Source organism: Myotis myotis, unplaced genomic scaffold, assembly GCF_014108235.1.
Source record: "Myotis myotis isolate mMyoMyo1 unplaced genomic scaffold, mMyoMyo1.p scaffold_m19_p_19, whole genome shotgun sequence".
NCBI lineage: Eukaryota > Metazoa > Chordata > Mammalia > Chiroptera > Vespertilionidae > Myotis > Myotis myotis.
This window is the reverse complement of record NW_023416323.1, coordinates 6,365,620-6,376,403: the sequence shown is the minus strand read 5'-3', so window position 1 is coordinate 6,376,403 and position 10,784 is coordinate 6,365,620. Positions and strand designations below refer to the sequence as shown.

Here is a 10,784-nt window from a genome sequence, read left to right as displayed (position 1 = left end):
TTAACCATAATTGCCTTGTGTTGGTTAAAGTAACCAACATTACTGGACATTCTGACCTGGCTGGGAGTTGTATGCCCCCAGGGCCTGGGAGCCAGCCTCGGACCTGGGAATCAACCTTGAAACCATTCCATTCAAGAACTGCCTATTATCATGGAAAGATTAACAACCTTGTTGCCCAAACGATGGAGTCCCCCTCACCCCAGTCTCCTACTTCCTCATGCCTGTAATCCCTACTTCCCCGTGTAATCTTTGTCTTACCCTATATAAACAGCTGGCTTATCGGGGGGCTGCAGAGCAGATTTTTATGGGTGACCTGCTGCTCTCCCATACTGCCGGCAGTATTGGAATAAACACTCACATATGATTCAACCCTGTCTCTGCTTAATTGGCTCAAGTAGTGACAGGCAACACGGACCCACTGATTGTCCAATTACAATTAGCGTGGCACCTTTATGAATGACATTAGTGCCTTTATAAGAGGCCCCAGATAATACCCTTGTCCTTCTGCCATGTGAGCACACACAAGAAGACAGCCATCTATGAAACAGGAAGGCTTTCACCAGAACTGACTCTGCTGGTGCCTTGATCTTGGACTTTTCAGCCTCCAGAGCCTGAAATAAATTTGTTTATAACCCCCTCCCCTATTGTATGGTATTTTGTTACAGCAGCCTGAATGGACTAAGACACATGAGGAAACGAAGTGACAGAGAAATTAACTTGCTAGGGTTAGAAATGATAAAGCTGCCAGGCTGGCATGGCTCGGTGGTTGAGGGTCGACCTATGAACCAAGTGGTCCTGGTTCGATTCCTGGTCAGGGCACATGCCCAAGTTGCAAGGCTCGATCCCCATTGTGGGGTGTGCAGGAGGCAGCCTATCAATGATTCTCCTCATTGATGTTTCTCTCTCTCCCTCTCTGAAATCAATAAAAATATATTTTAAAAAAATGGTAAAGCTAGACCTATTCCATTTTCTACTCCTTCCCTCCATCCAATCATTCATCTTTTTATCTACCCATTCTTCTAGTACATTTCCCCATCTCCTCACTCCCTCATCCATCCCTCTCCCAATCCACCCACCTATGTCGTCACCCATCCATCCATCCATCCATCCATCCATCCATCCATCCATCCATCCTTTCACCCACCAATAAATATTCATCATGCGCCAGATTCCCCAAGCATCTGACCCTACTATGCAGGCAGGAAGTCAGGAATAAAACACATGGGTGCCCATCCAGTGTGGCTCAGTGGTTGAGCATCTACCTATGAACCAGGAGGTTATGGGCACATGCCTGGGTTGTGGGCTCAAGCCCTAATGGGGGGTGTGCAGGAGGCAGCTGACTGATGATTCTCATCATTGATATTTCTCTCTCACCCTCCCTTCCTCCCTGAAATCAACAAAATATACATGTATATAGTTAAAAAGACACATAGGCATGCAGCTTAGCTTAAGATATTTATTCAATGCTCTCACAATCAGCCTCAGTGGCTCAGCAGAGAGGGAATACACAGTGATACAGTGCATCCTTGAATTATTGCAGCCTCCAGAGGGATCAGGTCCTGAAGTCCTCATTTCCAGTGGATAACTGGTCAGTCACGACTGCAAGAGACAGACACTTAGCACTTGCTCTTACAGACTGAGCACCCACCCAACTGCTTCCTTCCCATGAGGATCGAGGTGCCCTGGCCCCAAGTAAACTGGCTTCCATGCTACAAACTCACCATGGGGAGAAGTCCGGTGCTCTCCAGTGCTCCACTGTTGTATTTCCCTGGGAGTTATGCCCATCATTGGTCTGGTCCCCGTCAAAGTTTCCACAGGCACCACACAGCATCCCAGCATGGTCACGGCTGACCATCACAGTCAGCTGCCCATTGGTGCCCAGCTGTACCCGGACCCCTGCCTTCTGCTGGACTAGCATGGAGCCATCCGGATTCCGATTCACAGACACAGATGTTAACACTTCAGCTGGGAGATCTACTCGGACTCGGAGACCATTCACCTGTGTTTTTTTTGGGGGGGGGGGCGGGGGGGAGACACAGAAGTTAGGCTAGAGCCACAGAAGAGCTGGGATGTTACTGGGATGAAGACCCCAAGCAAGATAACAAGCTCAAGGAGCAAAAGCAGAGAAGCAGATGCTGAAACAGATGAAGACCTGAAAGGATGGAGAGATGGACACATAATTTAGTTGGAGATTTGGATGGACGGAGAGAAGATAAGAGAGAGGATGAATGCAGAGATGGATCAACAGATCAATAAGCATATATACAAGGGGTTACTTTGTACCAGATAGACCAACAACCAATCAAACCCCAGTGTCATCCTGTGTACATAGTTCTAGTTTTCAAAATAAAAGAACCCTTGAGCATGTCCTGTAAGTTAGTGGTTCCCTAACAAAAGTAACTTCACCCCTTATTTGTTTCAATGCTGATGTCTGAAGCCAAGTAATGCCCTAGCAAGCATAATGATCGCATAGAAAATTACTGTTTCTCTATCACAGGCTGTAGACTCAGTTAACCTGGTAATCTTATGAGTTTTTTTCCTTTATATAACTGTTGTCTGTTTTCATTGATGAATTAATCCTTCTAAAGTTAGACTCTCTAGAGAACTTTGTTTGAAAGAAAGTTCTTTTTTTCTAAATGTTTTAGTATCTTGAGTCTTCCTCTGCCAGATGATTGAAGAGAGATGTAGACAGATAGAAAAGATAGGTAGATGGATCTGAAAAGATGGATAGATGAATGGATGAAGGAATAGACAGATGGAAGGAAGGAAGGAAGGAAGGAAGGAAGGAAGGAAGGAAGGAAGGAAAGAAGGGAGGGAGGGAAGGAGGGAGGGAGAGAGGGGAGGGGAAGGGAGGGGAGGGGAGAGGAGAGGAGAGGAGGGGAGGGGAGGGAGGAAGGGAAGAAGAGAGAGAGAGTTGAAAAATGGAAAGAGGTGGGAGAAGAGATGGCTAGAAGGAGGGAGAGAAGAAGAAGGGATGGATGCAGCGAAGGAGAGCTAGAGAGGTGAATGCAAAGTTTAACCAGGCTTCAAGCTTTAAAAGTATAAGGACTGGGTCTGAGCCATCTGTGTTACCCAGCACATGGACTGATGCAGAGGGAACAGGGATGAATGTAGTCAGAAAACCAAACTTTTCCTGGGCACCCCCTAGGGTCCAGGCCCTGATGTGGGTACTGGCGACAAAGTAATGACCAAGATGGACAGGACTCCTGCCCATCTAAGGATCATATCTAGTGATGAAGGAATGCAGCAACACAAACAAAGAAATAATGGATAACCAGATAGTGATAAGAGCCTTGAAGGGAATAAAAGAGAGTAATAGCATTGAGACTGGGATGAAGAGTGAGAGTGTCTGCAGGTATTCAGGAAAGATCTCCCTGTAGGAGCAATGCTGGAACTCAGACCTGAAGGACGAGCAGGAGCCAACTCTTAGAGTCTCTGGGAGAAGAGCACTGCTGCAGTGGGAACAGCAAATGAGAAGGCCCGAGGTGGGAACAAGCTTGGCTTTCTGTACAAATACATACAGGCCGTTTGGCCTGTTATTAGCATAACGAGGCAGGGAATGAGGCGGAGAGGCCAGAAGGAGTTGTTCTCTCAAGGACTTGTAGGGCATGGAAGGGAGGTGGCTTGAGTTTGGAACGCTGTTCTGGGAAAGCCACTGCAAGTTCTAAAGAGCAGAATGACCCGATCCATTTTATAATTTTAGAATGGATCTATTGGCTGTGTAGAGAATCATTTCTTGAAAGGGGAGGTGTCCGTTAACCTGAATTATGAATCCAGCAGATGGCCAGAGAAAAGGACTGATTGGTCCAGAGTACACTAATGAGAGAACTCCTGCCTGGCCAGTGTGGCTCCGTGGTTGAGTGTCAACATATGAACCAGGGGGTCACGGTTTGATTCTTGGTCAGGGCACAAGCCCAGGTCGTGGGCTCTAACCCTTGGTTGCAGGAAGCAGCCAATCAATGATTCTCTTTCATCATTGATGTTTCTATCTCTCTCTCCCTCTCCCTTGCTCCCTGAAATCAATAAAAATATATTTAGTCCTAGCCAGTTTAGCTCAGTGGATAGAGTGTCAGCCTGCAGACCGAAGGGTCCCGGGTTCAATTCCGGTCAAGGACATGTACCTCAGTTGCAGGTTCCTCCCCGGCCCGGGCCCTGGTCAGGACTCTTGCAGCAGGCAACCAATTAATGTGTTTTTCTCACATCGATATACCTCTCTCTTCCACTCTCTCTAAAAATCAATGGAAAAATATCCTCAGTTGAGGAGTAAATAAACACACACACACACACACACATATATATATATATATATATATATATATATATATATATTTTTTTTTTTTTTAAGAGAGAACTCCAGCCCCCCTACTTCCACCAGGCTGAGTCTCGGACCATCGTGCTTTGGTGGAAGGATGTAAACCATCCACTGGGGGAGGAGTGTGTGGAGCCTGGGCTTTATCTCCTGACTGGACCTAGAAGACACCAGTGGATGTCTCTGCAATCAATAGACAGGTCGTGGAAACAGAGATGTGCTCATCTGGGAATGTTAGTGCAACCCGACATCTATGCTTGGGTCATGGGCGCTATCATATATGAACGATAAATGAGGAGACTATGAGTCAGCATTAGTCCTGTTAAGCCAAACAGATTCTCTCTCTCTCAGAAATCTGGAATTGGGGTGGTGAGATCCATGGGTTTAGCAAATAAAAGGCAGTTGTAGGTGACAGGAAGTCAAGGGGCAGAATGGAGGGGGCACGTGGGGCTGGAACGGACTCTTGATGCAAACAATGGGCCTGAGGGGTCCCTAAGAGAAAGCAGAAGGATCACGTGGCCTGTGATTGACAGTGTCAGTGGAAATTCCCACTGAGCACTGTAGTTGGAATCCATCTTGGTTCCTTGCATCTACACACTTACCACCAGCGCCCTGTTCCCATCAAAGTGGTTAAGAGCATGGGTGCTGGTGGGTTCAAGCCTGGGTCTCCCAGGCATTCTCTGAGTGACTTGAGTAAATGACTTTGCCTTTTTGGGCTCTAGTTTCCCTCATTATACATGAAAGTATAAGTGAGGATAGTAACAGTTCCTGTGTCATGGGGATATTGTAAGGAGTCACAGAAAATGAAGATGATTTGGAAAACAGCAAGTCTAAAAGATGAAGGTACACATCCAGACAATACTGCCAGGGCACCTGGACCCAGCCTCTCCTGAGGCTCTCTCCCTGGATTTTCTAATCATGCGGGCCAATGAATTCACTTTGCTCAAGGGAATTTGAATTTGGTTTTCTGTCATTTGCAACCAAGAGTCAAAACTAACATCAAAACAAGTAAATGTCCCTGGCCAGGTAGCTCAGTTGGTTAGACCAAATCCAGAGACCAAACTGTAGAGATCTAGATAAAGAAAACAGAGAGCAAGATAGACAGGCAGCCAGGAATGGAGGGAGGGACACCGCAACAGGAAGACAAAGCCCAAGGGAGACACGCCCTCGTGCCAAGGCTTACCCACACGCCCTTGTTTGGGGTCACAGTCACCAGCCCATCCTGGAAGAAGATGTGAACCTGACCCACAGCTTCAACTTTGTCATGGCAAGAGTGCACATCAGCGAGCACACGGAACCAGGGGATGGTCTTCTGTATTCCTGGGCAGCGGGAAGAGAGCTCGTAGATGCCAGGGATTCTGACAGTACTGTGGGCTCCATCAAAGGTGGTGAGATTGGTGCCCATAAAGAGGGAACAGAGACCAGGGGGGACCCAGCAGTCCCGGGACCCAGCTTCGACCTCGCATACGCGACCCAGAGGGCAGCCAGTTGCCTGGCATGTCAGGCCAGTGCTTGAGGAACAGGAACAGCGCTCACTGCAGTCTGGGCTCAGCAGGGAGGAGTTCACCTGTGCACAGAGAGGGGCCAGGTTACCGTGGTGTGGTCGATTGCAACAATGACCACAATCCTTCAACCTTCTGGATGCATGCAGATCACTTTGCAACAACTCCCACTAAGAAATGTAGTTTATTTCCCCTTCCCCACGATCCAGGTTGGCTTTAAGACTATGCTTTGGTTTTCACAATGCAGCAGAAACAGTGCTGTGTCAGTTTCATGCCAAGACCTCAAGACATTACAGCTTCTCCCCCACTCTCCTTCCCAGCCACCATGAAAACAAGCCTGGGTCTGCCAGAGGACAAGAGACCCTGTGCAAGAGAGACAACAATCCCCACTGACGATGCTCTAAGCTAGCTCCAAGCTAACTCACTGGGGGACTAGAGTTACATGAGTGAGCCTAGAGGACAACAGAACCATCCAGGTGAGCATAGCCCAAACTGCAGGGTTGCAGAAATGTGAACTAAATAAATAGCAATTTTAAGGCACTAAGTTCTGGGGTAGTTTGTAACCTAGCAAAAGCTAACAGACACAGGTAGGGGTGAGCAGGAAACATCTCAGAGTCCTGGCACCCACAGTCCAGAACATAGGGCCCTGGAAATCCAGTTCCAGGAAACTACTTTCTCCTGTGTGTTTTTTCCCTACGTAACCAACTGCTCTTTCTTCACCCATTTTCAAGTTCCTCCCAAATCCTTAATGCTTCCTTGCCCAAGGTTCAGTCCTTAGATCTTTTTTTTCCTTTCTATCTTATTTACTATCTGATGATCTCAACAAATAAACTGATAAACAAAATAGATCCAGGGACATAGAAACATGGAATAGACTGACGAATCTCAGGTGGGGAGAGATTAACCAAAGAATTCATATGCATATGCATAACCCATGGACACAGACAATAGTGTGGTGAAGGCCTGGGAGGTGGTGGAAGAGAGGGTCCATGGGGAAAAAAGGGGGACACCTGTAATACTTTCAACAATAAGATAATTATTTTTTTAAATCTCATGAAAACTAAAAGTAGTGTCTGCTCCTTAATTGGACCTGATCCTGGGGGTGGGTGATTGTTATAAAGGACATTATGGGGACAAGTGGTGAAATTAGAATTATGTCATCAGATTATATAATAGTATTGAATTAGTGTTAATTGCCTGATTTTGAATTGTACTGTGGTGGCATTAAACAAATTTCCTTATTCTTAGAAAACCCATGCTAAAGCACTTACAGGTAAAGGGGCACTGTGTCTGTAACATATTCTCAATGGTTCAAAAAATGTATATATATTTATATAGAGAGGATGATAAAGCATACATGGCAAAAGGGCAACAGTTGAGTTCTTTGTACTATTCTTGCAAGTTTTCTTTAGTTTGAAGTCTTTAAAAACAAAAGTTCGAAAACTTTAAAATCAAGGAATGAAATGAAACAAATAAATACCATCTCTAAACTGATGACTCCCACATTTGTATCTCCACCCCAGATGCACAAATCCAAAAAACCCTTCAGCACTGGCAGAGTGGGACGGAAAAAGACAGGGGGCTGTGGGAGTCCAGAGGTACCTAACCCAGCCTAGGGGGTCAAGAAGGGCTTCCTATTGGCTGTGAGACCTGGAGAAGCAGAAGTTTGGCATCTCTTTCTCCAGAAGTCCTGCACATCCAGACCCGCTAGCCCACCTTTTTGCCATTAGTAACACTGGGATGAATGAGAGTGAATGTGGTTACCCACCTTTCTCTTATTTAGTAAATACGCTTTTGAAGAAGTAGGATGCCTAGTAGTTCAGAGGGGGAGCCCAGCTGCTGACTGTGCTTCGCAGTATCACCACTTTCTAATAGGTAGCCTGGAGCTGACTTCTCTTTATGCAATTTTTGTATCATTCAAATGTCTCATGGGATATTATGATTATTAAATGAATTAACATTTGTAACAAACTTGGTACAGAGTAATGAGGTAGGTAAGTAGGAAATTAGGAAAATTCCCTGGCAAGTGGAATGAGGAAACTGAGACCAATGGTTGAACAAACGGCCGGAACGGCTGAGCAATTAACAGCAAGCTAATACATCACAAAACCCTACCCTCCCTCATTGAAGACGCCTAAGAGCAAATGGTTTAAATCACCACAGTCATGGAGGTAAATGACAAAACCCAGTTAGATCCAGACTAATTCAAGATAGAGGTAAAACTGGCCAGACTCCATTATATGCCCATTTAAAATATCAGCATACTAAATAACACAGCCAGAAATCTAATGAAAACTCTGTGGAGATCCTCCCCTAGCGCCTCCCCTAAAATCCCTGCCCACAGAAAACAGATAAAACCCCGCAGGACAAAGAACACCAGCCAGCACATTTCTTCTGAGTGTGCCTGCACTCCTTTCCTCAGGTGTGTCCTTTTGCCTTCTTTATCCTAAGCTCTAAGACAGTGGTTCTCAACCTTGGCTGCACATTAGAATCACCTGGGAATCTTTTTAAAATCCTGATTTCTGGGCCTCATCCTCCGGAAATTCTGTTTCTTTGTTATGAGGTGGGGCCACAACATTAGTAACAAAGAAACAGACTTTCCGGAGGATGAGGCCCAGAAATCAGGATTTAAAAAAGATTCCCAGGTGATTCTAATGTGCAGCCAAGGTTGAGAACCACTGCTAAGAGTTCTGATGAGACAATCAGGAAAGCAGTGGGCAGTGGCAGCTCATCTCAGGTTTACCTCCTGATCCTGTCTCCAAGGACCTTCTTTTGCCTCACTGTCCTAAGCTTTAATAACTCACTTTCACTTTCACCTGAACTTTATCTTGAATTTTTTCCTGCACAAGTCAAGAACCTGGAAGTCACCTGACATGCAAAAGGTCCCAAACCTTGCCAGAAGCAGTCTGGTAACAAGAGTAAGAGCTCAAAAAAACATAAATAATAAAAATAAATCACCTATAACAAAAATAAATTAACTTTCAACTTACATTATTAAACTGTTTTTAGCTGTACTACCTACTGCACTGTTGTAAATTTTACTGAGCAGTGGAGGGCAAGGTCCAGTGCTCAGTGGGTGCCTTTCATGTGCAAACTGCACCCAATCCTCAGACACCAATGGCTCAAGGATGATGATAAACCCCATTTTACAGATGCAAAAATGAGGCTCAGGGAGCGGACTGTCGTAGGTGAATAACAACCATCCAGCCCCCTAAAGATATCAAGTCCTAATGGCTGGAACCAGTAAATGTTACCTAATATGGGAAAAGGGTATTTGCAGATGTGACTAATTAAGGATCTTGAGATTGAGAGATTACCTGGATAGGCCTTAAGTGCAATCATGTATATCCTTCTAAGAGAGAGGCAGAGGGAATTTTTATGTCACACACAGAAGAGGAGTATGACACAGAAACAAAAACTGCAGTGATGTGACCATAAACCAAGGAATGCCTGCAGCCACCAAAAGCTGGGAGAGGCAAACAGTGGATTCTCTTCTAGAGTCTCTGGAGAGGGTGCTGCCCTGAGCACAGCTTGATTTTGACCCAGTGATCTGATTTCTGATTCATGGCCTCCAGAACTGTGGGGGGATAATTTCTCTTGTTTCAAGCTACCAAATTTATGGTCATTTTGTCACCACAGCCACAGGAAACTAATACAGGATGTCACAGCTAGGAAATGTGGATGGCTCCTCTGTCCCCATCCTTGAGTAGGTCAGCACAGAAGTTCTGAGTCTCCTTCAAGCCCCTCCACCCTCCCTGCCCACCTCAAGCCCCTACTCACGGGCAAGTATCGGCCGTCATGGGTGCAGCCACAGTGCTGGACAGGGACGCAGATGCCCTGGGAGAGCAGGTAGCGATCGTCACACTCACAGCCCTCAAAGCAGTGGGAAGTGCAGCCCGTGAGGCCCGAGAGGGCTGCACAGGAGCCCTGGCAGGAATGTGTACAGATGGAGTAGTGGCTGTGGGCAGGGCACTTGAGTGCTGCAGAGAGAGAAGGCAGGGTGGGGTCATGCCTGCACACTGAGCCCTGGGGACACAAGTGATGAAGACAGCTCCAGGCCCTGCCCCGGAGATCACCTCAGTGGGATAAACAGTGCTGGCCCAGGGAGATCAGAGCTGCATCGGGGAAGTATAGGCAGAGTGGTCAGGGCGAGGATGGGGCAAAAACGGAGCTGAGGACCCAGGGGAAACCTTCAGGGTGGGGCGCAGGGCTCTGGCTGAGCAACTGGTGGATGGTATGGCTGCCCTGAGGTAAGTACCAGGGTTGGGAAATAAGAGGATCAAGTTTGGGATAAAAAGCTGATGTCATATGGGAACACAGCAGGTATGAAGAACCCTAAGGACGCCCAAGAGGAAGTGTCCGGGAAGCCACTGGAATCCTGAGGCTAGCAGTCAGGAGAGGTCAGGGCTAGAGACGGACAGTGTCCATGCTCAGCACTGAAGACAAATCTAAGGCCATGGAGATGGATAATGGCCCTGAAAGTAGATCCTGCCCTGAGGAGAACGAAGGAGACACAGCCCTGCCAGAGAGGCATGAGGGTCCACTGCCTTGTCCTAGAGATGGGAGGGGACACAGCCCTGTCCATGGGATCTGAAGGAGGCAGATACCCCCTCACTGGGGGGCATCTGAGAGGTAGAGTCCTGGGGATCTGAGAGGGCTGCAGCCTTGTCCTGGGGGATGTGAGGGGATATGTTCCCATACTGTGGGGTCTGGGTGAGTCGCAGACTCAGGCTGTGTGTGCACTAAAGACCTGCCAACCCACCCTTCCAGGTCACCACAGGAAGGGTCCAGGATGAGACCTAAGGAGAACGGCATCTGAGGTTTTGGAGAACGGGACCCTGAAGGAGTCTGAGAAGGGCCAGTCAGCGAATTGGCCAGAGAGAAGCCAGTAGGGTGTGCTGAGGGAGAAGCTAGGGTGGAGGTCCTTCAACAGGGAGGGACTGTGCCTAAGATGCAGGCAGGACTGGAAGCAG

At 47.1% G+C, this 10,784-nt stretch overlaps 1 protein-coding gene across 1 annotated transcript in view; it reads right to left on the bottom strand.

Annotated features, from left to right (window-relative positions):
- Nucleotides 1–1,442: 1,442 nt before the first annotated feature.
- LOC118674514 (Fc fragment of IgG binding protein) overlaps nucleotides 1,443–10,784 on the bottom strand; it is a 44,794-nt gene continuing 35,452 nt past the window's right edge. Inside the window, exons 17-20 of the mRNA XM_036346402.1 lie at nucleotides 9,592–9,791; nucleotides 5,493–5,876; nucleotides 1,722–1,999; nucleotides 1,443–1,599 (exon numbers count right to left, since the gene is read on the bottom strand). Of these exons, the coding sequence (XP_036202295.1) occupies nucleotides 1,590–1,599; nucleotides 1,722–1,999; nucleotides 5,493–5,876; nucleotides 9,592–9,791 (872 nt within the window). The 3' untranslated portion in view covers nucleotides 1,443–1,589. The remainder of the gene's footprint in view (nucleotides 1,600–1,721; nucleotides 2,000–5,492; nucleotides 5,877–9,591; nucleotides 9,792–10,784) is intronic.